Genomic DNA, 27,400 nt, shown 5'->3' on the forward strand with positions numbered 1-27,400 from the left:
GAATGCATATGCTTCAAAGTAAATGGGAATCACCCAGTTTAGTCACCATTTCAAATTCTGAAGCCAAGGATTTTTAACACAAATGTGGTAGTTACCTACATTTCTGCTTATTAATATAGACTATGTTATTGTTATCACAAATATATTATTACCACTATTATTTTGGGCACATACACACAAGAGGGCTACCTTAGGCTGCATCCTTATCTTGGCTTCACTAAAACCAGCAGGCTGACTCTCTGCACATTATGCTGGGGAGTGGTTTAATAGTTGGTGAACATATTCTGTGTTTTAGTGCAGCCCCCCTGGCCTTGAGAGACATGACAGACCCTCTGTTTGCTTTTGGCAGGTCTAATCTGCATGGATTTCTGTGCAGGGCAGCCAAAATATAGTTCAAAATAGCCACAAGAGCATAATAAACTTGTTTATTTGGGGGCATAAATCCAGACATGAGCAGGAATTTGGTCTTCTGTATATAAACTGAAGTCTGAGACAATACAACAGTTTAAGATGAATATGAGATTAAGCAATTGACACCATACTGGGATGTTATAGTCAAGAATATTTAAATAATAACAAAAGGTTTCACATAATTCTGGATTGTTTTTAATTTGGACTATACCACAACAGTTCACATAAGATACCACAGAGACCAAAGCATATAATCTGTCAATATGATATTAATATGTGGGTGACAATGATGATTTACCTGTATGGTAGGATCAGGGCCCAGCTTGTGCAAGGCACTGTACACATATATAATGAAAGAGCAGACCCTGCCCCAAAGAGCTTACAGTCTAACTACGTATTATCCATTTGGCAGTTTGCAAGTGTAATATCAAAGTGGCTAATACAAAATTGCCCATGTGCACATGGTCAAGTGCTGCATTGACATCCAAGATGTGCCAGCGGAGACGGTATATGCTGTGCTGCATGAGTATCGCAGGAAGTGGGACATGAACATCATTGACACATGACATTGCCTGGCTTGCCATCAATGCTAATGTGGGTAAATGTTAACTACCAGCTATTATCCTTTCTTACAAAAACCACAACATGAAACACAATGCCAGGGCTATTTCTAGCTCTAGCTAAATAAACCACCACAACCGTCTTCAATTTTTTTCGTAAATCACATTCATATGATTTCAAACCCCCTCATATTTGGAGTTATGAAGATTGAAGCCAAGCAGTTGAAAGACAGGTAAGGCCAGAGGGAAGGCTGTCTGGGTCTCCTGCATTCAGAGGGCCTGGGCAGACACCTGATGTTACAGTCTGGAATGACAGGCGCACGTACTCTCCTGCTTTCCGCAGTGCCCAGGCGAGAGAGGCCTCAGGGCAGGAATGGGAGCTGGGCAGTGAAGCGGCTCCTTGTCTCTAGTAGCTGCAGCATGGCGGATCTGTGTGTACGTGAAGGGGAAAGCTCCCAGGGAGAGCTCGGGCCTGTCGGAGACGGCTGGCTCGCTGGCTGGCTCCGGAAATTACAAGGCGCGGAAGAGCCGCACGCGTGGCCCGGCGGGGAAAGAAGCAGCGAGCGCCCAGTGACCCGCAGCCCCGCCTAGCTCCCCTGCACCGCCTCCCGTCCCAGGGTCCCCGCCCCCGGCCCGCCCTGTCCTCTCCCCCCGGCGCAGGCGGGGCTTCAGGCTGGGCTGGGCTACGAGGGGCTGCCGGGTTGGGCCAATGGAGGCGGCGCGGAGGCTGTTTGCTTGGGTAAGTTGGTGCCTCCGGGGTAGGCGCTCTGAGCGGCGGAGGGGAGGCTACTGCCGGGGGCACGTGGGAGAGGCGGGGGGCGGGCTTGCTTCCCGTGCAGGGAGAAGCAGCAGAAGGCTGGGAAGGTATTTTCTTCCCGTTCTCTTTCCCACCTCCCCCTCCCCCACCAGGCACTTGTACTTGCCCCCAAAATTTCCTCTTCGCTAAAACCAAATTATGGCCCTTCCGCAAGAGCAGAGACCCTCCCCCCCCGCCCGCACCAGTGGGAGCCGGGCTGTAGCCCTCCGTGCCTGCAGGGGGCTGTGTCGCGTGCAGCTGCACCTTGACTGTGATTTCGGGTGGGATATTGGGTCCCCCTCAAAAAGCCCCAGTCGTGGCCCTCGCTGGGCGGCGTGGGACCCTGCATCCTTAGTTCTGGGACCGGGGCTGCGGCGGATAGGGGGCTGGCGGCGCACCCGGGCCTGGGCAGAGCGCGGAGTGTCCCGAATGCTGCGCTTTGCAGTAGCGGGGCTGCTGCAGCGCCTGGGTGTCACGACAGACCGGTGTAAATAGGCTTCACCCCCCCACCCTTCTGCCCTTTTATTTATCAAATTTCTCACAGAAAATCGACAGACAAGCCCATGCCCGAGAATTCTCCCCTTGGCGACTTCTGAGCTGTGGCAGATCTGAGGCATGGCTGGACTCTTGTTACAGCAGGGGCTGCAAAGCCGAGGGGTGGGGGAAACTGCTAACTTTCCAGGAGTCCTTTGAGCTGCGTAAAGTAGACTGAGCAATTGCAGCCACCGTTGTGTTTAATATAGAGGGACTGTCCAAGAAGATTACAGGGCACAGCGTGGATGCAGCCTGCCACTCCCTGTGCATGGTCAGGCTGCTGCTCCAGTGAAATCAGTGGGGCTCAGTGGTGCTGGAACTATTTTTATAGTAGGGGTGCTGACGGCAGAAACCATGTATTTGAGTTGTTGTTACTACTTCAAGCCAGAGGATGCTGGAGCACCACTAGTTCCAGCCCATATGATAAGGCTCCTTGCAAGGACAGCACTTCACCCATGTGCACAATTGCAGGGTCAAGCCCATGGTTTATAACAAGTGGGGACATTGTATGCTGGGTCCAGTGGTCTCCTCAGGTTGCCTGTGTTAAAGATGAGTGTGGCTATGCCATGCATCGTTGAACTCTGTGGGTTTGCGTTTGCTACTCCTGGTGCAATTCTAGTGCACACATTATAGGCATTGCCATTTGTATGTTTGAGTGTAGCAAAGCCTCCCCTTATACAAACATGCCACACAGAATAAAAATGCTAAAAAATAAATAGCAAAAGGCCATGGAATGGTTGTATTAAAGCTCCCTCTATTTCTGGAGCTACCTTGTTAATCTTCCCATAGAACAGATTATGTGCCTCTATGCTTCCTTTTTAATGTTTATCTTTGTGATCCTCCACTTTCTGATCCCATTTGAAAAAGCTCAGAAATAAAATATATTTTCTGAAAGATTTCTATATTATACCTCTCCCCCTCAAGTAATGTGAGAGACTCTCAGCAGCTGTGTGTATTTTGAGAACTGCTACTGTCCAAAGTGTTTGAAAAAAATCCTTGCTAGGAGTTAGAGAGGAGTTTGCTCTGGCAAGTGTCGAGTCCTACGCCATCAATATCTGCAGAATTTAAGCTTTTATTTAAAAAAGAAATCAAATTTCTGTTTCTTATTGTTGTGAAGATCACCTTATAAATGTGAGTGGAATGTGATCTCTGCCTGAGACTGCTGACACTCCAGTGCCACCTCTGCTACTTTATCGCTTTGCTAAGCATTAGCAGTGTGAAATTAACCTACTCAAGGCCAAATAAGGGTTGCTGTTCAGAACCACAGTTGCCAACTTTCACATGATAGATAAGCACCTTGACTTTCACAATAAGCCAAAAATCACACTAATCCCATTTCAAAACAAGCCAATCCATAAGAATCCCAACATTCTGTGACTAGATCTCCCTGGTGTGCAGTCTGGAACTGTGGTGGGCCCAGTGTGCACCTGACTCTCTTCCCCCCTTCCCCCTGCTTGCTGGGAGCCGACCCCCCCCCCCAAAGCCAAAAAGCTGCAAACAAAAAACTAGCCAACAAGCAACTCACAAGCCAATTAAGCCAAAAACAAGCCCAATTTCTGTGTTTTTAGTGGATTTGGCAAGTCTGTTCAGAACCCTATTTATAGGTTTCTTGGACTGGACACCTGAAAATGTGTTCTCTCTCTGTCCCTCTCTGCAGTGTACCATTGCAGTGTGTCATATGATAATACAGTCACCTGGTATCCACCAAAAATAATCCATTAGTAGCTGATTGTGCCTTGGCCTGTACACCATGGAAGAGGGAGCCAATGGGCTATGCATGCCACAGCCCATATGCAAAAAGATCATAGCTGCTGACTTGTCAGTCTGCATTCTGCTCAAATATCTGCATGCTTCATGCACACCAATTCATCCAAAAGTTCCTCCTTCCCTTTGAATTCAAGAGGAGTTTTGCCATTGACTTCAATGGGACCAGGATTTCAGCTGTAGTGGATAAAGGAGACATCAGAGGCATGGTATGGATAGCTATAGTTGCCCCCTACCTGCTCTGATCCTCACCTATGAACTCTGGTGTGCAATAGTCATACTGGTCAAAAATAAGCATAATACAAATTTGCAAGAGTAAATGGCAATAGGCACCTCAGGCAACTGAAAACCGTATTCTGCCATCCTGAAGGCTGCTAGCTGCCCAAGGTATCCATCTTCTGTCTTCCTTCTGTCTTGCCTTGCCCTTCCCCGCACCCCTAGCATCTAATTGTGTTATACTCCTTGCAGTGAGTATGTAAGTTTCCCTCTTAGAAGAGTTGTACAATTAGTGAGTGGTGATAAATCACCAAACCATCTGATATTATATGTACTATTTATAATTGAGTGATTAACAGCAATTTCCAACTGCCGAATGGGCTGGAATCTTGAAATTTGTTGTAGGCCATGCAGTGCAGCCAAAATCCCTAAAATGAACTTTGACCTCTCCATCCAAGTGCCCTTTTGTGATACAGTCTTAAAATTTGCTACATTCATTGCTTATTAATTGATACCATCTCTCTTTAAGACACATCAGGTACTCCATAACTAGTGTGGGAGAGAGAAAGAACCCAAGTGAGGCAGGGGATTTGAGGTGGAAAAGGGCCAGTGAAAAATCCTAATGATTAATTTCTGCTTGGGGGCAGTAATTTTGGGTTTGAGGTCACCAACACCCAGTAGCAGGTTTTTGCTAAGAATGTTGTTGCAGGCAAGTAAATGTGCTATTGGAATTGATGTTGATAGCAGTCCATGAGTCTGGCTGATCTATCAACCAGTGCTTTTGAGAAGCCTCAGACTTTTAAGACTTCCCGTGGTTACTTTGTGCTATTCATTTATCTGGCTTGGTTTTAGCTTATAAATATACCACTAGCTTTTCTTCATGAGTTATACAAGGAGTATAACTCTCTGAGTTAAAGGAGTTGCCTAATGAGAGACAAGTGTTTCCATTTCACCTGTTCCAAGTTCCAAATGAGACAGCATGTGCTTCTTACTTCATTTTGGGGGTGTTATGCTGGGAGAACATGTACATTAATGAAAACTTAGTGGAGGGTGGTTACATTTATTATCATAATTATTACATGCATAATTTTAACACTAACAAGCCTTACTCATTCTTTAGCAGGCACACTGGGCTAAACTCACCACTGATATATTCAGGCACAATTCCATCAATAGCATCGTAGTTGAACTAGCATACATCAGCAGTGAATTTGGCTCAAAGTGCCTAAAATTATCTTGCCAAATTTTCTTACTTAGCCAGGGATACATTTTATTTGTACAATTATAAAAAGGAAGTTGGCAATATTCAGCAGCTTTTCTTTGGAATATTTGACAAGCCCAGGGCTGCATAAGAAGAACACAGCTTATGCCATTCATATCACTCTGTGGGTTGAGAGTTTGTATAATAAGGAAACGCATGGAAAAAATAAGCAAATTTTGGCATAGAGAAATAGGATCTCTGTTTTTTAAAATAATCAGCCAGATGTTTACAGTAGGTCTCCACTTAGTGGCTTATTTGGTAAATTAGTGAGAGCGGTGGCCATTTATACTATGTATGGTATCACAGTGCAGACCATTCATAGTTTTTCTTATGACACTCCATGTTGTTTGAATGAGAAGCTGCACTGGAATTGATTTGCTACTGCACGGTGGGAAGGATGGTTTAGTAATGGATAGAGCACGGGACTGGGACTGACGAGTCCTAGATTCAGTTTGTGGCTTAGCCACAGACTTGCCATGTGATCTTGGGCAGATCACTTAATCTATTTTTTGCCTCCGTTCTGCATTTGTAAAATGGAGATAATACTTTTTACCTGACAGAGATGGCGTGAGATTAAAATTCAGGAAGGAGAGTGAGGCGCTCGGTAACTATGGAAATGAGGGCAACATAAATACTTAAGAATTGCCTACCCACAGCTTTATTGACTGCATCAGTGATGCTGACTACCTTATTTTTCTGCATTTCAAGTTGTGAACTTAAACCCTACCATGATTTAAAATGTAGTATAAACCTTGCTCAGCAGCTCTGGAAATCAGCCCCTGTACTGTACAGTACAACATTCTGCATTACATACTGTATTTCTCTGAAAAGAGGCATTCCCTTGCTTAAGATACATCATTGCAGTGATTGCTGTGATAAATACGGATTCTGTATGGATTACAATTGCAAATATTTTTATATGAGTACTAGTTATGGAGAATCCTGCATGTGTACGCCAGCAGTTAGGCACTTCACATTTTTATATTAATACCTAGTAGTTTATTATTGCAGTCTCTTAAACTTTTACATAGTAACTTTTGTCCCTATGTTTGTGGTTTATAACAGGTCCTACGTGTATTTGCTACAGTTTTACATGCATACAGTAGGCATTGCCATGCATCTTTTAAATACTATGCACAATACAGCAATTGCCACTTTGTCTCAATCCATTTGCTCACTTAGGCTTCTTCTTTACGCAGTGCAAATATTCTTAGGAAATTGTTATCTGATTCTAATAATATTTCAGGCTACAGTGGAGAAAACTTAAACTATTTAATAGATTTTAAAACCAGATGGGACCATCATGTAATTCTAGTTTGACCTATTGCATGATGCAGGACATAGAATTTCACCAAATGATTCCCGCATCAAGTACGTAACTGCTGTGAAAATATTACATCTTTCAAATTCTAGTCTGAATTTGGCTAGCTTCGCCTTCCAACTATTGGACTGTGTTATGCCTTTGTCTGCTAGATTAAATAATTTCTACTTCAGAAATATTGTCCCAATGTAGATACTTACAGACTATGATTGAGTCAACTCTTAACCCTCTCTTGAATAAACAAAATAGATTGATCGTTAGAGCCCTGTGTGGGTACAAAATTTGTATCTGCATCTGATCCATGATCTGCAAACGTGATATGAAGCAGATATCTGCAGATTTGCAGGGCTCTAGATATAAAATTTGGGTGTGCATCCATCTGCAATCTGAAAACATGGTCTGCGGATATCCCCATCCACAGATATAAAGTGGATAGCTGCAGATTTGCAGGGCTCTATTGATCATTAGTCTCTCACTGTAAATGTAGGTTTTCTAGACCTAAAATCCTTCTTGTAGGTTTTTTTCTGAACCTTTTTCAATTTGTCAACATCCTTTTAACAGAGTGGACACCAGAACTGGACACAATATTCCAGGAATGATCTCACAAATACTGTATGTGCAGTGGTAATACCATCTCTTTACTCCAAATCAGTACCCCTTCCTTTTTTAAAAATTTCCTCAACAAAATTCATGTAAGACTGCAAGATTTAAAAATGGAGATGCCAACAAACTTTGCAAAGTGCTTAGGTGGACCTGCTGCTCTTTGAATGAAATACAGCTCTTCAAGTGTATAATATACATGCAGTATTCATCTCTTTCAGCAGCACTGCACTCTTGTGAAGTCTTAACTTCTGGCAACCTTTCAGAAGTGGTGTGCTGAGTCTTCATTTATTCACCCTAATTTGAGGTTTCGCGTGCCAGTAATACGTTTTAATGTTTTTGAAGGTCTCTTTCTATGTCTATAATAAACTATTGTTGTATGTAAAGTAAAAAAGGTTTTTAAAATGTTTAAGAAGCTTAATTTTAAAATTAAATTAAAATACAGACCCCCCCAGTCCCCCCCGGATCGGTGGCCAGTGTGAGTGCCATAGATAAACAGCTTGTGTGCCACCTTCGGCGCACATACCATAGGTTGACTACCCCTGTACTAGTGGATAAAAGTGGCTGATGTTTAATGGCAGAGGCATGTTGAACTTGCACTATCTGATGCCTACTCAGTAATTTTTAAGGGTTTGCATATAATGGGCCTAAGTTCCAAGCTTTCTGTGTTCTAAGTTCTGCATAACAAAATATGGACAGGCTGAGTTTTTGCAAACCCTGAATAAACCCATTTCTAATTAAAAGCTAATAAATTGCTTTATCAATAAAGCTCTTTCATATTTTTATTTTTCTGTATATGTTTAAAGGGTGCAAACAGCTATGGGCAGCTCGGCCTTGGTCATAAAGAGGATGTGCTGTTGCCTCAGTCTCTGAAAGATTTTTCCTGGAAACATCAAAACATTAAGAGCATTGCTGGAGGAGGAGGACACTCTGCAGTTATTACTGGTAACAGACATTCACATGACATGTGCAGTGCAAGGACTGGCATGTTTCTGAATGAGAATCTCTCAGTGTTGTGCTGCCACCTATGTGTGGATTGCAGTTTCTAGCAGGTGCCAATCTTTAATTGCAAAGTGGAAAAGTTATTTGCTGCCAATTAATTAAATTGTTTTGGAGAGGAGTTATGTTATTTCAGTTGCCTCTAATAGTCATTTTATGATTATGTGATAATTATTTCTTAGCCTGTTCTACCTGCTTATTATGCAAGAGGGTTCATTACTTTTGGGGGAAAAAGAGGATATTTCACTTTGAAAAGGTAGGTTATTCCTTACCTTAAGTGGTGTCCAAACCCCTGATTAGAAAGTTCTATCATAAATAATGGCTACTTAGGAAATAGGAAGGCTATGAAGGAGAAAGTGAATAAGATGAGACTTCACTCTGAAACATTGAGAGGGAGCAATGTTAATGTTAAAATCATCTTCCTTGGCAGTCTCATTCTCCATGGCTGTGTCTACACAAGAAAGAAAAGTGTATTTTTAATTTGTTAAAGATATATAATTCTATCTTGAGAAGATAAGGCCTACGCACACAGTGCTAATTTATTGAAGGATCACGATGTATGTATGGTTCTGTTTTGCCTGTGTTATGACTGTGACAGTGGTTTTATTTTGCAGGTGCAGGAGAACTCTTTGTATGTGGCCAAAACAAAGAAGGACAATTGGGTCTTAATCACACTGAGGATGTCCTGTGTTTTACTTCATGCACTGCACTGTCTAGTGTTTGTGTGATACAAGTGGCCTGTGGTTGGGATTTTACAATCATACTTACTGGTAAGTCCATCTCACTAATAATATCTAGCTCTTATAGTGCTTTCATCAGCATATCTGAAAGTTCTTTACAAATGAGATCAGTATCATTACCTCCATTTTACAGATGGGGAAACTGAGACTCAGAGCAGTGAAATGACTTGCCCAAGGTCACCCAGCAGGCCAGTGGCAGAGCCAGGAATTGAATTCAGGTCTCTAAGTCCAGTGCTCTGTCCACTGGGCCACACTGTTTCCCACTAGAGCCTGGAGAAATATTATGACATACAGTAAAAGCACAGAGCTCTGTTGTACCAAGGTCTGTACAAAGCTTGAGTGCTCAGAGGTTTTATGCTCTTTGCTTTGCAAGTGGAATTGCTTTATATTCCACACACTCCCTCTTCAGTTATCTTTAGACCTTTACTGAATATGGTTTATAAGAACACAAGCCCTTGAGCTCTTGAGCTTTTTGAAAAGGGACAGTTCAGTTCTTTATATGCTGTGCTGTGGTATCTTGGATATAATTCTTTTAATCATGTGTTATGGTATCTTGCTTATAACCATAAATGTACCCTAAGGTATTATGTTATGAGTTGCACTGCTCCAACAAGGCTGTATTATGTTGCAGGAAATGGCCAAGTTTTATCCTGTGGGTCTAACTCTTTTGGACAACTAGGAGTCCCTCAAACTTCAGGAGGATGTTTGATCCCACAAAAGATTGAGGTAAAGACTCAGCAAAGTTGTCCTCTACAGATCTTGTCCTGTTTTCAGTGCCACATACAAAACTCACTAAAATCAGTGGAAAGACTCCTATGGATTTCAGTGAGTTTTGGATCAAGCACTTGTACTCATTGAAGACAAGAGAATTACTTGTGTGAATGATAAAAATCCAGGATTAGGCATTTTAAGAGAGTGAATACTGTTGTACATATTAGAAAGTCAGGACTTCAGGAAGGTAGGGGTGTGTGTGTGTGTGTGTGTGTGGTGTGTTAAATGAAGAAGGTGCCAACTTTTACTAAAGGAGAATGGTACATTTTGGAAAAGGGCATAAAATTTCATCCACACACATTTTAATAGCCACAGTCAACCAAACAATAGGCCAAATCCTCAAATGGTGTAAACTGACTGAAGTCAAAGGAGCTATGTTGATTTTCACCATCTGAGGCTCTGACCTAGGCCTTATAAGGTGTTAGAAATGTTTCAGTACAAACTTGAGGAAAGAAGGAAAGGATTTCCACTGATTTTAAATTTTATTTAGTTTCTTAGGGCTTTATGTTGAAAAATTCAAAGAATTGAAGAAGAACTTGTTAAAAAACAGCTGATTTCAATATAATCAGTTGTGTTCTGGGATGTCTACTGTAGGAAAGTTTTTGTTAAACTGAGTTCCTTCTTCTGGCACATGCTATATAAATGCCAATTCTTTGGTTTTGTGCTGCATTTATAACTTAGCAGCGCAACATAATGTGCAGAAAGATCTTTTAGCAAAGGTTGCAGAATCCATTCCTTAAATTTTTTTTTTATAAGAAAAATTATTGTGAGAAATCAGCACTTTTGATCATCCCTACAGCAAGAAACTAGTGTGTGTTCAGGGAAATTAAAATTTTATGGATTTTAGATGCATTTTCTTTTGAAATGATAAGCAGCAGCTAAAAAAAAGAATTTTAAAGGAAGTGAAAAATGCATTTGTATTGTCCTCATTTAACCTCCAAATGTTTATCAAACCATATCAGTTTCAAAAGAAATATGTTTGGAGACCAGGGAATCCCATTCCTTATTGGTCCGTCTCTTGCGCTCATAAACGCTGAGGGGCAGACTCTTAACCCCAGCCTGTGTTGAATAATACCTTGCTCCACAGATAGTCATCATTGCAGTCAATGGGAGTACTTATGGGGTAAGCCACTACTTAGCGTGAATAAGGGTATCAGAATCTATCTCTGAAGTAACTGCTTTAAAAATCTTATAAGGAATAGTTACTAAGATTTGTATATCCTCGGAGGAGCTTTACCACTGTTGGCTATGAACCCAGCAGTGTGAAGGAATTCCTCATGGCAGCACTATTCTCTCCTTCTAATTAATCCCTATTTACACTTGGGTTTCTATTTTTAGAACATTAATGAAACTCTTTCCTCTCCAAATAAATTTCTATTTCTGTTGCATTGCAGAGAACTCCCATTCTGTAAAGCTTCAGAAACGGCAAAGTCCTTTCTGGTTCTTTGGTTAGGATTGCCAGTCTATTGCCAGTGCCAGAGCCTGTCTGTTACTTTTTTTAAATTCAGGGACAGCATAGTTATAGAAATGAGAGAAAGACCTTTTAAGTTATCTTGTTCTCTTGGGCACAGGAACTGTTGTGTTGGTACAGTACCTACCATCCTTGGAAACTGCTGCATTACTACTGATAATTATAATCTACCACCCTGACAATGCAGGCTCATTCTGCATCTACTGTGGGGTTTTACACAGCTGGTATATATCTGTCGATTCCTAATTTAATAAACAACGTGAGCAGTGTTTTGTAAGCACTATTTGTGTTACATTAAATGCTCATGCTTACTGCCATTTCTTTTATATCAATATTACATCCACAAAACTATGTTAAAAGAATGTGAAGTTTGCAAAATCAAGCCCTTAGGTTAGGAAATGCTAGAATTAAGGCATCTCATGCAAACTTAATTTGGTCCCTCTGTGCATAAATGTTATAATACAGTGTAATTCAGTGTTCATACCTAAAGACAGGGGGGGTCTTATAACTGAAGTGTTACACACCATTAACTACAAGCGTGCTGCCAGCTCTGCCTAAATTATTAAATTGCCCATCATCAAAGTATGTTGGAAGCAGTGAATTGTTTTGCACTCTGGATTAAGGTGGCCGCTTGTTACTGAATATCCAGTATGATAAAAGAGGGACTGTAAAATTGTGTATGTTTGTATCTTAGTTACAAATTGCTGAGATTTTTTCCTTCATGTGAGTTTTTTGAGCTCAACTGTCAATCTGCTGCTGTACTATGGCACTTCTGGAAGCTTTGCTTGGTTTTCTTAAGAAATGCCCAAGACTATATTGAAATGAGACTGAAATCTATTCTAAAATAAGTATTTTTGTGCTGAACTCTGTGACATATAGTCTGTAAATACGATACCATTTTCTTGCATTTGATAAAACATGTTTCCCTTTGAGAGGTGTAAAATGCAAATTGAAAATACGTTTTTTTTTAATGTTTGAATAGTCCCTCACAGAGAAGGTGGTGAATGTTGCTGCGGGACTCAGACATGCTCTTGCTGCTACAGGTGAATATGCCATCATAAATTTAACATTTCAGCCAGAAATTAATACTACTTTTATTATGTGAGAGGTCTAATAGCTTACGTTAAAAAAAGGGTGAGGGGGGAGGGAAAGGATTTATGATTGTATTCCTATTTGTTACAGAAGCCACAGGAAAATGACACCTGAACAGTCCTGTCCATGTTAAGGACAGGCATGTTAGACAAGAACATGGTAATGAATATGCTCTTTCCAAAAAATGGTGCTGAAAATGTCCAAGAGCAAAGAGCCAGATTTTCAAAGCTATTTTGACACCTAAAATTTGGCCCTTAGTGACTTTTTGGGTCTCCTACTATCAGCTGTGCTGTATCTTGGCAGGTCATAGTTTGTATGAAATTTAAGGCCTTATCCTGCAATATGTTTTCAGAATTCTCCAAGGCTTGATGGGAAGTCTTCCATAGTCATTCTGTGGATTTGGCATGTTTTGCTGCAATCAACAGTTAGCCTGTTGTTTTCTTGTTGTTACTTGCATATGAGTTCCAGACAGTTGGGTATTGGGTGAAGGGGTAAAAGGTTGAAATAGAAATTGGAAGAAGTGTGTAGTCTAGTGGTTGGAACAAGTACTAGGAATCAAGCACCCCTTAGCTCTGACCACGATTCTCAATTATAATCCAGATCCTGATTCTTGTATCCTCTGGGCTAAATTATAACCAGCTGTTGGGTGTCTGAGCAGAGGACTACTGGGCATAAGAGGTTAGGTCACAGTGTAGCAGGGAAATCGGCCACTATGGGGTTGTTAGTCCCCATTGCTGTGCAAGTGGATGTGTAGGGGTGGGAAGCCAGTGGAGCCTTGACTGCTTCCCAACATGTTGGCCAGCATAGCTGAGTTGGTATGGAGAAGGTAGTAAACTGTGCCAGGTAAAGTGCTGGCAGAATTTATTTCTCCACAGGAGGCTGAATTGTGGGACTTAATTGTGATTCTTTGAATCACAGTTCAGTCCCATATCCTCTCTTGAGGCAGTGCAAATGCACAATTCTCCTGACCGTGAGTCTTGAGCAACTCCACGATGTAGTCCTCAGGGATTTAGAGCAAGACGTGTACCCCTCTTTGGTTCTGGTTTCCCATTTATAAAAGGAGATTAATAACCACCTGTTTCTTGGAGGCCTTGTCAAGATTCATTCAATGTGTGTAAAGTGTGTTTGGGATGGAAAGGGTAATATAAGTGGAAAGTAATATTCTTTATAGATAGTTTGTATTGGTGCTAATTAAAAAGTTAAGTCAAGCAAACTCTCTTTTGAAATTAGTTGACAAGAGAAAAGGCAGTCAACTGAATTTGTCAATAATCTCTGTGTTTTAATTTCTTTGTACGCTCACACTGAGAAGAAAGTGGCCTGGTGTTCCAGTGGGGAACAGGCATGGCTTCTCGGGCAAACCGGGCAAGCCAAGGGAAAATGATCCCATCCTTCTTGACAGCAAAAGAACCTTGTAAAGTAGCAGGTAACTAAAGAATCACACTTTTTCTTTGTAAAGACAGTAGCACTGGGAACAGTAATATATAACCATGTACATACATACAAACAATGCACCTTTTCTATAAGCCCCCCTGGTGTGTTATCTACGCTTCCCATAATTTTGCAGTGATTCAGATGCATTACAGAAGGTCATTACAGAAGTAATGAATTCATTGATGCTGGGTAAGGGACAAATCCAGGTCCCCTCCTGCCTGGACACAATGGGAACTAGGGCAGCTGCTGTGTGCAAAGAGGGGATGTGGATGTAAGGGAGCTGTGTTCTGTGGCAGCATGGTGGGGCTGGAACGTGGGTGTTGGTGTTCCAATGTGCACTGGCATGGCCAGGGCTTGGAGTCTGGATTTCCCGTTACTCACAGAAACATATCGGCACCACATTTTAAATATGTCCTCAGGAATTGGCACAGTCATTTGCAGTGTGTCTGTGGTGTGATATGGAATGGGAACACAGATTCACAATCCCCTGGACAAATAATGATGACTTCCTTGGGGTCTGTGTTCCATAAGCTGAGACCTTCTGATGTAAAATACATAATACACAGCACCCGTGGTGCAATTTCTGAAGTAGTATACTTCTATTCTGTACTACAAGGGATCTGGGCATACAGACATGTCTTGCCTGTACTTATTCCATGGAACTGATGTTTCCTAGGTCTGGAAGATGTAAAGGTGAAAAAAGTCACTGCCAGCTCCTATCATTCAGTGTCACTTACAGGTAGGCCCCAGCAATATGTGTATATATTAGTAGGCTTGGGCAATGTATTTAGAAGCTAGATATTTATGACTTTGTGAATTTTAATTTTTGTTCTAGCTGGGCTCTACTTAGTTTGTAAAATCTGATGGGATCACAGCACAGCATGCTATAACTTCAGTGTGACCCTGCCAGCAGGTAGGGGATCTTGGGGGACAACTACTGCACTGGTAGGGTGCAAAATAAACTTTATTCAGAAAATGCAAAAACAGGGAAAATTCAATAGTGAGGGGTATGGGGTTTGTTAAGGTAGACAGTTGGGGAGGGGTTTCTTTTAATAAATAGTATAGAGGGTTTCGATAGTGGGGTACAATACAGTTGGTAACCAATTAACACTGAAGTACAAATGTAACAGGTAGCTAACAATTTCTGTGTAAAGGGTGTGTCACAGGAGCATATAACCAACTAACAGTTATGGGTAAAATGTGTTAAATAACCAACAACTCTAGGTAAAAATGTGTTACAGTGGTGTAAATGTAAAATGTGAGGTGTGTCAGAGAGAAAAAGGGTAACCAATGGGGTTTTATGCTAGACTTCAGTAATACAATTGAGGTTTGGCAGCAGTAGGAGCGGGGTGAACACGTGGGGGGAAGGGATTAAAACAGAGAGAGAGAGAGAGAGGCAGTGGTAGAGGAATGAGGTTGGGGGATGGGGGAAGAGGAGCACGTGTTGGAGCAGAAACCAAAGGCAGAGGCGTTGCCGAGGGAGATTTAAACTCAGGGAGACACAGAGAGCAGACAGGCTGCAAGTTTAAACAGCAGAGAGACTGCAACGAGTGACTGGGGAGCTTAGGGGGAGACACGGGCAAGCTTGGGGGGGGGGGAGTTAGGGCAGCGGGAAGACAGACTTAACCACAATTATACAGAACACAGCAAAATCTTATTTATGATCTAACTTAACCAAGAGTACACAAATTAGCAAGTAACAGAACACAATGCAACAATTCTTTTTTAAACCTAACTTACAGAGCACAATACAAACAATTCTTTAAACCTAACTTAACCACAGCTATGCAAAATGAAATTACAACTTATCTAGACTAAAAACCTGATTCTAATAGGTGCACCTTACACTATGCTGATTCTTTGATTGGGAGAGGGAGCAGTTCCAGAGGGCAGAGTGGTGTGTGCACAAGGTATAGCCCCTGGGGAGGGGGGGTGGCTGCAGCAGTGGGGCGGCTGCAAGCCAGCAGCCCAGGATACAGTCCAGGAAGGCACAGCTTAGCAGCGGCACAGGCTTATTTTTAGCAGCAAAAGTGCTGCGGAGCAAAAAACAGATTACAGATACAGACCAAGGAGTTAGCTTGGGTCTGTCTGCTGGGGAAACAAGGCCAGCAGCTAGGACAGGGGGAGTCTGCAAGAGGGAGTTCTTACCAATCCCCAGGACAGCCGCAAGCACAGAGGCAGGAACAGCAGTAGCATCGGAGGATGGAGAGAGGACTCGATTTGCTTACAATAATCAGGAGATCTCCAGGCACAAATTCGTTGTTTGTGGGAGGGGAGTTTAAAAACGGGGGTACGCTCAAAAACAAACGAGAGTGGGGAGAGGGCCCCCCAAAGTTCCCTAGCTGATCAGACCAGGTGGCAAAGCAAGGACCTTCTTCGAGGTCTGATCAGAAAATGTCCGGCTTTAAAGGCAAACTCAGGCAGTTTCCCACCAGTACTTTTGATTAGCTCCTCTTGATACAGGGGAGGAGAGAAGGCAGGGAAAGGCTGCAGGTAAGCATAGGCATGCCTGGGCATGTTCTGAGCCACAGGTATGACTCATATGCTTAATTAGTTGGCCACTTCAGGTCTTGCATTTCTGGGCAGCGCCCCCCACACCGAGCCCGGGTCTGAACAAAGGAGCCAAACAAAGAAGCAAGAAGCCCCCTCCCTAGACAGAGCAATGGCTCCAGTTAGTCTGTACAAGCCATTCCTATGAATAGGGCTGTGACTTTAGTTAGCACAATGGCCGGGAGGGGCGGCCACATAGGACAAACAGAAAGGAGAGGGGAAAAGGAATGCAGCAGGGGGACAGCTGTAACAGACACAGTGGTATTCATTGGTTTGAAAGAGTAAATTATCTAAAAATGGAGTTAAGTGGATTTATTTGCTTTGGACACCGTCTCCTCCCCAAGGAGATCCTAGCAAGCACCCTTCAGTCATTTGGGGACAGGTTCTAAAACACTTACTCCACAAATGGTTTCATTGATTTCAACAAGGCTATTCTGTGAAGCATGGTGTTACCCGTTGTGAGTAAGAGTTGCAGAATCTGGGATTTATTAGTGCACCTTGGTGGGATGTGTTCTCATAAATCATACAGGTGCTTTTGTAAACACCACCTTTTGCACTCTGCAGTCAGTTCTTCTGTGCTAGCTAAACAGGAACCAACATGTCACATAGAGAGGCAGCTAGAGTATTGCTCTGCATGAAGGGAAACAGGATTCATAGTATCATCAATTTTAAGGGCGGAACCGATTATCAGATCACCTTGTCTGACCTCCTGTATATCACAGGCCACCCAGCCTACCTGCACACTGAACCCAACAACTGAAATTAGGCCAAAGTATTTACAACCAACAGGAGACTAAACTGTTGTGTGCCCCAGGCAGAGAACAGCAGGGACTGAGGTACACCAATGACTGAGGCCCCCACGAAGGCATGGAATTCATTGAGTGAGATATAACCAGATGATCCTAGCATGCAGCCCACACCCTGCACTGCACAGGAAGGCCAAAAAAACAAACAAACCCGAAGGCCACTGCAAATGTGACTAGGGGAAAATTCCTTCCTGACCCCATGTATGGTGGTTGCTTCTTATGCTATAGATTTATAATCTTGAGGCATGGAAAATGTATTAATCTTTCTGAAGACATGAAATCTTGAGTAAAACTACACGTTTGGGATCACTAACATCTTCTAAACTGTGCACCTGTATATTCACTTGGGCCAGTTTACAGAGAGCGATAATTATGTGGGGAAACATTGCAAAATGTGAGTTTTATTGAATTCTAAGACACGCAGACTGAGGTATCAACAAATATAAGCTACTCTGGGAAAAATCAATATATACTGGACTAGTCTGTAACTGACTTGAATTTATTTAAGTAGCAAATCGATTATTCTTCCATGTTTTTATTTTCTTGATTTTGATTAAGCAAGCATTCCTTTTTGGCTACAAAAAGACCAAAGCTCTTGATGCTAAGGATCCAACGCTATTTAATAATATAACACTTCTGTCTCTCTCCCTCCTGCATTAGCTTTTAAACGTGTGTGTTTGACTCAAGGTACTACAGTACTTGTTTTTAAATTACCAGTGAGGCTTGGTCTACACTACGCATTTAAACCGATTTTAGCAGCGTTAAAGCGATTTAACGCTGTACCCGTCCACACTACGAGGACCTTTATATTGATATAAAGGGCCCTTTAAACCAATTTCTGTACTCCTCCTCGACGAGAGGAGTAGCGCTAAAATTGGTATTACCATATCGGATTAAGGTTAGTGTGGCCGCAAATCAATGGTATTGGCCTCCAGGCGGTATCCCACAGTGCATCACTGTGACCGCTCTGGACAGCAATCTCAACTTGGATGCAGTGGCCAGGTAAACAGGAAAAGCCCCGCAAAATTTTGATTTTCATTTCCTGTTTGCCCAGTGTGGAGCTCTGATCGGCACGGGTGGCAATGCAGTCCCAAAACCAAAAAGAGCTCCAGCATGGACCGTACGGGAGATACTGGATCTGATCGCTGTAGGGGGAGACAAATCTGTTCTATCAAAGCTCCGTTACAGAAGATGAAATGTCAAAGCATTTGAAAAAAAAATCTACAGGCTACACAGTGCTGCGTGACAAGCGTAACGGGAAGCCAGAGACTCAAATGGACACTCATGGAGGGAGGGAGGAGGTACTGAGGACTCCAGCTATCCCAGCAGTCTCGGAAAAGTATTTGCATTCTTGGCTGAGCTCCCAATGCCTGTAGGTTCAAACACATTGTCTGGCGTGGTTCAGGGAATAGATCGTCAATTTACTCCCCTCCCCATATGAAAGAAAAGGGAAAGAAATCGTTTCTTGACTTCTTTCAGTGTCACCCTATGTCTACTGAATGCTGCTGGTAGATGCGATGCTGCAGCAGTGAAGAGCAGTATCCACTCCTCTCCCCTGCCCGGTGGCAGACAGTGCAGTAGGACTGGTAACCGTCCTTCTTATGAACCCGTGAGTGCTTCTGGCTGGCTTCAGGTGAGGCTGGCCGTGGGCGCCTGGGTGAAAATAGGAATGATTCTCGGTCATTCCCAGTAGATGGTACAGAACGGCTGGTAACCGTCCTCATCATAGCAACTGGGGGCTGAGCTCCATCAGCCCCCTCCGTTTCCTGTGTAAAGAAAAGATTCTGTCCTGCCTGGACTATCATAGCAGCGGCATGCTGGGCTCCTCTCCCACTCACACTCACTCATGCCCGTCACCCCAATTGGGGTATGGGCCGCCAACCACAGATCTCCAGAGTCCTCTATCCTGAGCCATTCGCTCTAGCTGGTTCCAGGTATAGCCCATTTTTTTGCTATCAGCCTGAAGGTCACGTCGCCAGGTGTTTCTTGGACGGCCTCTTTTCCGCTTGCCTTGGGGATTCCACCACAGTGCCTGTCTGGTGATGTTAGTTGGCTGCTTACGTAGTGTATGTCCTATCCAGCCCCACCTTCTCCTTCTGATTTCTTCCTCTGCTGGGAGTTGACAGGTCCTCTCCAAGAGGTGGATGTTACTGATGGTGTCTGGCCAACGGATCTGGAGAATCCTTCTGAGGCAGCTATTAATGAAGGTCTGGATCTTCCTGATGGTTGTTTTGGTTGTCCTCCAGGTTTCAGCTCCATACAGTAGGACTGATTTCACATTGGAGTTGAACAGTTGAATTTTTATTGCCAAAGACAGCTCTCTGGAGCTCCAGATGTTCTTGAGCTGTAAGAAAGCTGCTCTTGCCTTACCAATCCTTACTTTGATGTCTGCATCTGTGCCACCCTGCTGGTCGATGATGCTACCTAGGTAGGTGAAGGACTGCACTTCTTCCAAGGGGCTTCCATTCAGTGTGACTGGGTCATTGCTGATGGAGTTAATCCTAAGGATCTTGGTCTTGTCCTTGTGAATGTTGAGGCCAACCTGTGATGACGTGGCTGCCACTACGTTGGTCTTCTCTTGCATCTGCTGTTTACTATGCGAAAGGAGTGCAAGGTCGTCAGCAAAGTCCAGGTCATCAAGCTGGGTCCACAACGTCCACTGGATTCCGTTCCTACGCTCGTAAGTGGATGTCCTCATAATCCAATCGATGACGAGGAGAAAGAGAAATGGTGACAACAAGCATCCTTGCCTGAATCCAGTTTGCACCTGGAAGCTGTTAGTAAGCTGCCCTCCATGGATCACTCTACAGTGTATACCGTCATATGACTTCTTGATCAGGTTGACCACCTTTGCTGGGATGCCATAGTGCCGAAGGAGCTTCCAGAGGGTCTCTCGATCCACATTATCGAACGCTTTCTCATGATCAACAAAGTTGATGTACAACGAGGAGTTCCACTCCATAGACTGCTCGACTATGATGCGAAGCGTTGCTATCTGGTCCGTGCATGATCTATTCTGCCAGAAACCTGCCTGTTCATCTCGTAGCTGTGGATGGACGGCATCCTTCATTCTCTCTAAGAGGACTCGGTTGAAGACCTTCCTTGGCACCGACAGGAGTGTGATTCCTCTATAATTGGCACAGTTGCTAAGATCTCCTTTCTTGGGGATTTTGATGAGATATCCCTCTTTCCAGTCTACCGGAATCACTTCTTCTTCCCATATCTTCTCAAAAAGGGGGTACAGCATTTCCACTGAAGCATCCAGGTCTGCTTTCAGGGCCTCTGCTGGGATGTCATCAGGTCCAGCCGCCTTCCTATTCTTCATCATGGTGATGGCTTTTCTGATCTCATCTGTGGTTGGTTTATCGCAATTAATTGGGAGGTCCTCATTGGCTGGGTTGATATCTGGTGGATTTGGTGGTGCTGGTCTGTTCAGGAGTTCCTCAAAGTGCTCCGCCCATCTGTTCATCTGTTGTTCTATTCCTGTTATAGACTTTCCCTGCTTGTCTTTGACAGGACGTTCTGGCTTGCTGAACTTTCCAGACAGTCGCTTGGTAGTATCATACAGCTGTTTCATATTACCGCTGTATGCTGTCTGCTCCGCTTGTGCTGCCAGTTCATCCACATACTCTCTCTTGTCCTTCCTGATATTCCTCTTCACTGCTCTATGGGCTTCAGCATACTCTTTTTGAGCTTTGGCCTTTGCTTCTCTAGTCCTGCTGTTATTGACTGCTGCCTTCTTCTTTCTGTCTTCTACCTTGATCAAGGTCTCTGCTGTGATCCACTTTTTCTGCTGGTGTTTCTTAATTCCAAGCACTTCCATGCATACTGACCTAAGCGTCTCTCTCACTTTCTGCCATCTGTTTAGTACACTGTCTTCCTCTTCCTCAGACCGATCCTGTAATACTGAAAACTTATTCTTCAGCGTCAGTCCAAAATCTTCCTTGGTCTTATGGTCCCTCAGAAGGCTGACGTTGTACTTCACTCTTCTGTCTGATGTGTCTATCCAGTTCTTTTTCAGCTTCAGCTTCAATCTGGCCACCACTAAGTGATGGTCGGACGCCGTGTCTGCTCCTCTTCTAACTCTAACGTCCTGCAAGGATCTTCTGAACTTCTTGCTAATGCAGACATGATCGATCTGATTTTCTGTCGAGCCTGCTGGCGATACCCAGGTACTCTTGTGGATCCGCTTGTGAGGAAAGATGCTACCTCCTATGACCAGGTTGTTCAGTGCACACAGATCCACAAATCTCTCTCCATTCTCACTCATCTCTCCCAGAGCGTGGGTCCCCATGACTTGTTCGTATCCCGTGCTGTCAGGTCCAATTTTGGCATTAAAGTCTCCCGTAAGGATGATGATGTCTTTGTCTGGGAGAATCTCTAATATTTTCTGGAGTCTGTTGTAAAAATAATCTTTGTCCTCCTCTTTGCTGTCATTAGTTGGAGCGTAGCACTGAACAACATTCATCTTAATCCTCTTCATTTTAGTTCTGAAGGATGCTGTGATGATCCTGGGACCATGTGCCTCCCAACCAATCAGTGCTCTCTGTGCCTGCTTGGACAACATGAAGCCTACTCCCTGTGTGTGGGGTGCGTCGCTCTCTTCATGTCCTGAATACAGCAACAGCTCTCCTGTCAACAGTCGTCTCTGTCCCGCTTGCGTCCATCTTGTCTCGCTAATGCCTAATAGGGTCAAGTTGTTGCTCCTCATCTCTGCTGCAACCTGCGCCATCTTTCCTGACTCGTACATGGTCCTCATGTTCCATGTGCCTATGGTAATCCTCCTGGTTGCAAGAAGAGTAATCGGCTTAGTGGCTTCCTCACGGCTTTTACCACCCAGCGTCATGCATCTTCGAGTTGAAGACCCTTCTTTTCCCAGGGTAAAAGTCTCTGTTGTCTCTATTGTTGGCGTTTCTGTAGCAGGTTGATTTTTTACGGGATGGAGTTGCTAGCCCCATGCCCAACCCTCCTCCTTTATCCTGACTTGGGACAGGCAGATGGCCCCAAAGGACCTCTCTGGTGGAGTTGGGCTCCTCTCCCCCGCACTGCTTAATGTCCTGCCCGGACTGTCATAGCACGAGGAGGCTGCCTCCCCTTCATTTTATCTTACTAACAAGTCATTGTTTCTTATTCCTGCATTCTTTATAACTTCATGACACAAATGGGGGGGACACTGCCACGGTAGCCCAGGAAGGTTGGGGGAGCAGGGAAGTGACGGATGGGGTTGTTGCAGAGGCACCCCCTGTGAATGGCATGTAGCTCATCATTTCTGCAGGATCTGACATGGAACAGCTGTGCTCTCTGATACACTGGTTCTCTAGTACACTTGCCCCATATTCTAGGCAGGACTGACTCTATTTTTAGAAACCATAAAGGAGGGATTGACTCGGGGAGTCATTCCCAGTTTTGCCTTTGCGCCCCTGGCCGATCTCAGCCAGGTGCACCCATGATAGCAGCAGACAACACAGAAGGACAGATAACCATCATCTCATTGCCAATTTACACCGGTAGCAGACGGTACAGAACGACTGGTAAACATCTCTGCTATCATGCAAAAGCAAATGAATGCTGCTGTGTAGCGCTGGAGTATCTCCTCTGTCCGCGGCATCCAGTATACATACGGTGACTGTAAAAAAAAAAAAAAAAAAAAGCTGAACGGGCTCCATGGTTGCTGATTGTCTGCCGTTGCTTTCCCGGAGGAAGGAATGACTGATGACATTTACCCAGAACCACCCGCGACAATTTTTGCCCCATCAGCCACGGAGCTCTCAACCCAGAATTCTAAGGGATGGGGGAGACTGCGGGAACTATGGGGTAGCTACTGAATAGCTACCCACAGTGCAACGCTCCGGAAATTGACGCTAGCCTCGGACCATGGACGCACACCGCCGAATTAATGTGCTTAGTGTGGCCACGTGCACTCGACATTATACAATCTGTTTATAAAACCGGTTTATGTAAAATCAGAATAATCCCGTAGTGTAGACGTATCCTGAGCTACAATCTACAGGGGTTTTTTACATGGATGTGAGGCAGTTTAGTGTATATTTCATTTCTTCTTAGTCTCACCTGCCACCTACTGGTGATACTTGGAACACCATTAATTTGAAAGTTTTACAGAACTGTAGAAAGGATTGTTGCAAAAACATATGGCACATTTTAAAAAAAGGATGATGAAACTGTTAATTCACTCCTTCAGTGCTCAGCTTACTACTTACGTCCAACATAGTAGCAACTATATGGCCTATAGGCATATGCTGTACTGCCTTGGGTTGTGTGCAAATTACAGGGATCACATTAAAATGTACAAAAGTGGCTAACCCTACGCAGATTGTTGTAGCATCCTTAGTAAATTGTAAGCCACACAAATGTTATGTTGGTTATGGCCTTAGAAAAACTTAACTTTTTTTCTTTGCTTGAAATTAGCTATTTCTGTCATACACTTTCTCAGGGGAAAATAAGATTTCATTTTTTCTGGGGAAGAATTCCTGGCGAATAAAAGAGTCAATTACTTGATTTTCTCCTCCCCACCCCCTTTTTAATTGAAAAAATGATGGAGTCCTTTAGAAAACCTAAAAAAGTTTGTTTTGGCATTCATTGTTTCTCTTAACAGTTCGTTAATGCGCTTTGATTAGTCTCATTTCAAGGAAGACTAGATCAAAGCACATTAAAGAATTATTAATGCGCGTCAGCAAGGTCCACATGGACAGTTATTCAGTGACAGGGTAATGTGGGTCAGATTCACACTCCAGCTTGCATTGTGATTTTGGGATGTGTGTATATGCATTTTTTTAATTAAACAAATAGAGAAAAAATAGTAATTATCCAGCAATCTATTTCAGTGGTAATCAGTGTCCTTGTAGTGGAGAGAGGCGTGAGCGGAGTTATTAGTTCTGCCTTGGGAAAGGAAAATGTGTTGAGGGCCCTTATGGCTCCTTTTATTCTTTACATTCTAGGGTGTGCTTGTGTTTGTAGGGGAGTATAAATAGTGGGGGAAATATACAAGAAAAATTGAAACTGAATTAATGTATTATCCTCCCTTTGTATTTTTTTTGATCTGTTGATATTTCACAGAAGTAGTTTCTCTCTAATTTCTTTATTTTTGTCTTTATTTCAGATGAAGGAGAATTGTGTGTTTGGGGTAGCAACAAACATGGGCAGCTAGTGAGTAAAGAGACTTTTCTTGTTGAGCCCCAGAAAATAGATGCTCATTTTTTCTTGGGGGAAAAGATTGGAGCGGTCTGGAGTGGATGGACACATGTAGTGGCACAAACAGGTAGGAGATCCAAAAAGCAGCCAGAAGTTACAAGCAAATACTTAAATATCCACTTTATTCTTGGCAAAACAAGTTTTTAATTTGATCTTCCTCACTGTTAATAGTGATGCACAGAGATGTTTTCAGATTACGCTGTACAGTGATAGTCTTCAGAAAGTATGGAAATAGACTTCTTTCCATCAAGAGTACTCCTACTTCTCTGAAAACTTAGTATATAATAAGAGCGTCTGGCTTATTTTAGATGCTTGCTGCTACAAAGCACCGATATACACAAACAAGACAATAAATTTGCATGTTAGGATCTGTAAATTTGTACTTCCTCACACCATATGTAAGCAAATAAAAAAAAATCATTTCCTGTAAGCTTATAGAAACTTTTTAATTTTAAGAATAACTGAAATGTACTAACATCAAGAAATTGAATTGTGCACCAACGTTGGGTGGACCAGTGTTAAGTAGATGACAGCATTGGAATATTAACCCTAGTCCTATTTTAGATATTTTCCCATCAAATTTGCCCCTTTCTGCAAACTAGATTGCAACTGAGCTTTTTGCTTCCTATACTGAGTTCCTGAAGGCTTCTTTGGAGACATCTTTTATTTTCTATGGGGAAAAACAGACAGTATTAGGAAGAGCAAAAGTCTATGTTCCACAGACTTAGAAAGTCATCAAACATTACGTGTTAAGCATGGCAAAAGAAATAAAAGTAGTTCTTTAATATTGTTGCGTAGATAGGGGTTCGATAGATATCTCTGGTATCGTATAAATATGTCCCTTATTAGTTGCTACTTACAGCCTTCAAGTCTTAAAACACAAGTACACCTTCACAATTACACATCAAGCAAGGTTCATAATATTGTAGCTGGGCTCTCCACTTCGTTCTCATATCTTACTGACTGACTGGCAATGCCCCACCGCTTATATACTCCAACGCTGTAGGAGAGTTGAGGAAAATGTAGTTCTCAGAAAGTCTGGAATGTTCCAAGAGAGATTCTACAAAGGTCCAGAACATTCTAGGAGGCTAGTGAAAAATGAATCAATATACGAATACCTGAAACATTTTACTTCAAGCATTCTATTTTCCCTTTTGTTGCTAACAACAAAAACAGCACCATGAGTTTGGCATCCCAGGTGATCTCCTGGGTCGCCTGCCTGTAAATCTGGTCCTGCACGTACTTCCAGTGTGATCTTGGGCAAGACTCTGTGCCTTGGTTCCCCATCTGTAAAATGTAGAAAATTATTATATCTAATATTAAATGTACTATAAAATTATAGTATTTATTTACCTCAGGAAGGCAGTGTGAGGAGAAATACATTAAACACTGGGAAGGTGTTCAGTCTTAAGTACTTATATGGCCTCCATTATCACAGTATCTGAAGTCAACCTAGACAGAGATTCTGGATGGTACTATGAGTCATCTTTGCAGTTATACAAGTACATGCTAGCAGAACTACACTGTTTATATTATTTTGTGCTCACATGTGAACCTCAAAATGATTTTCTTAAACTATTATAAAAAGGACAGTTAAAAATTATACTGCAGGCATCTGGAAAACCTGGTGGAATGGGATTTAGTTGTTTTTAAGGTTGGAAGCCTAAAAAGATCAAATATTTCCTCTTTAATCTACTGCTAAATATTAATGAGTTTGAATTCTGTCCCTGCGTAAATCTAGGTATTTATGTGATTCCTCATTACTATAACTTCTGAGTGACTCTCAAGTTTATCCATTTGTTTTCACAACACTCCCGGAGGGGACGATGGAAGTATTATCCTCATTTTATGCTTTATGAAGACATCTGTGCAATGAGATGTGGTAGATGAAATAACAAATAATATAGCTTTTTTATTTATATCTACAAAGACTAATTTTTTTGCATTTCCTCTTAATATTAGCTTTTCATGTGCTTGGGTTTTCTTGATCTGCTTTATTATGCCATTTAAAAACTAATAAAAATTTGTATTAAAAAAATTCCAGAAAATGAAATGGTAGGCTATATTGTTTGATTTTGGTGAGCCACCTCATAGACAGCAAAATAGAAAATATCCAGACAAGATTGGCAAAAAAAATATTACGAGGGGGACTGTCCCTGTGAGACAAGATGAAAGAAAATTAGTATGATTTAGGTCTGATCTTGCAGACCCTAAATCATCATGTGAAATTCAAGAAAATGGGACTATTCACATGTGTCGGGTATGTAGGATTGGGCCCTTTGCTTGGAAAATATATAAGTAAGGTAATGTGATAGAGGTACTTGCATGTAAAATAATGGATGATCCGATGATGGCACTTTTATTGCTCCTGTCCAATAATGCAGGAGAAAACTGGATACATTAAAAAGAAACCCATTAAAATGGATAACAGGAAATATTCTTTTTAGTAACATGTAAGCAGCCTGTGGTATTTGCTGCTGCAGCATATGTCACCAGGCTGAGCTTCTCCCTGGCTCCAAAGCGTGCCTGCCATGCCCAGTCTTTTGCACGGAGGTTTATTTCCTTAACAGAGATTAGCAAACAAACAAAAAAACAGCCTTTTAACTCTATCCTTGACCCCAGGCTTCAGGGCCACGCTTCTCAGGGGTTTCTGGCACTCCAGCTCCTGGCAGCTTCCCAGGCTCAGTCAGTTCTGCTCCCTTCTTAGAGCGGCTGCTTCCTTGAGCCCCTGGTCCCTTGCTCCAGGGACCCACCAGAGGAGCTAACTTCTCTCCAATGTGGGCATGTTTCTTCCATGGTACAGCCTGTCTCAGCCTTTCCTCCCCCAGCTGCCCATTAGCAGCCCTTTATAGGTCCAGGTGTAGCTCA

The 27,400-nt window shown here is 42.8% G+C and overlaps 1 protein-coding gene across 8 annotated transcripts in view; it reads left to right on the forward strand.

Annotated features, from left to right (window-relative positions):
- Nucleotides 1-1,653: 1,653 nt before the first annotated feature.
- The window catches only part of SERGEF (secretion regulating guanine nucleotide exchange factor), a 251,347-nt gene continuing 225,600 nt past the window's right edge, over nucleotides 1,654-27,400 (forward strand). For all 8 annotated transcript variants that reach the window (XM_050955826.1, XM_050955834.1, XM_050955827.1 and 5 more), the window contains exons 1-8: nucleotides 1,654-1,710; nucleotides 8,270-8,408; nucleotides 9,077-9,232; nucleotides 9,834-9,928; nucleotides 12,427-12,487; nucleotides 13,846-13,959; nucleotides 14,644-14,706; nucleotides 24,441-24,599. In XM_050955826.1, the coding sequence (XP_050811783.1) occupies nucleotides 1,681-1,710; nucleotides 8,270-8,408; nucleotides 9,077-9,232; nucleotides 9,834-9,928; nucleotides 12,427-12,487; nucleotides 13,846-13,959; nucleotides 14,644-14,706; nucleotides 24,441-24,599 (817 nt within the window). In that variant the 5' untranslated portion in view covers nucleotides 1,654-1,680. The remainder of the gene's footprint in view (nucleotides 1,711-8,269; nucleotides 8,409-9,076; nucleotides 9,233-9,833; nucleotides 9,929-12,426; nucleotides 12,488-13,845; nucleotides 13,960-14,643; nucleotides 14,707-24,440; nucleotides 24,600-27,400) is intronic.

This window comes from Gopherus flavomarginatus, chromosome 5 (assembly GCF_025201925.1).
Source record: "Gopherus flavomarginatus isolate rGopFla2 chromosome 5, rGopFla2.mat.asm, whole genome shotgun sequence".
NCBI lineage: Eukaryota > Metazoa > Chordata > Testudines > Testudinidae > Gopherus > Gopherus flavomarginatus.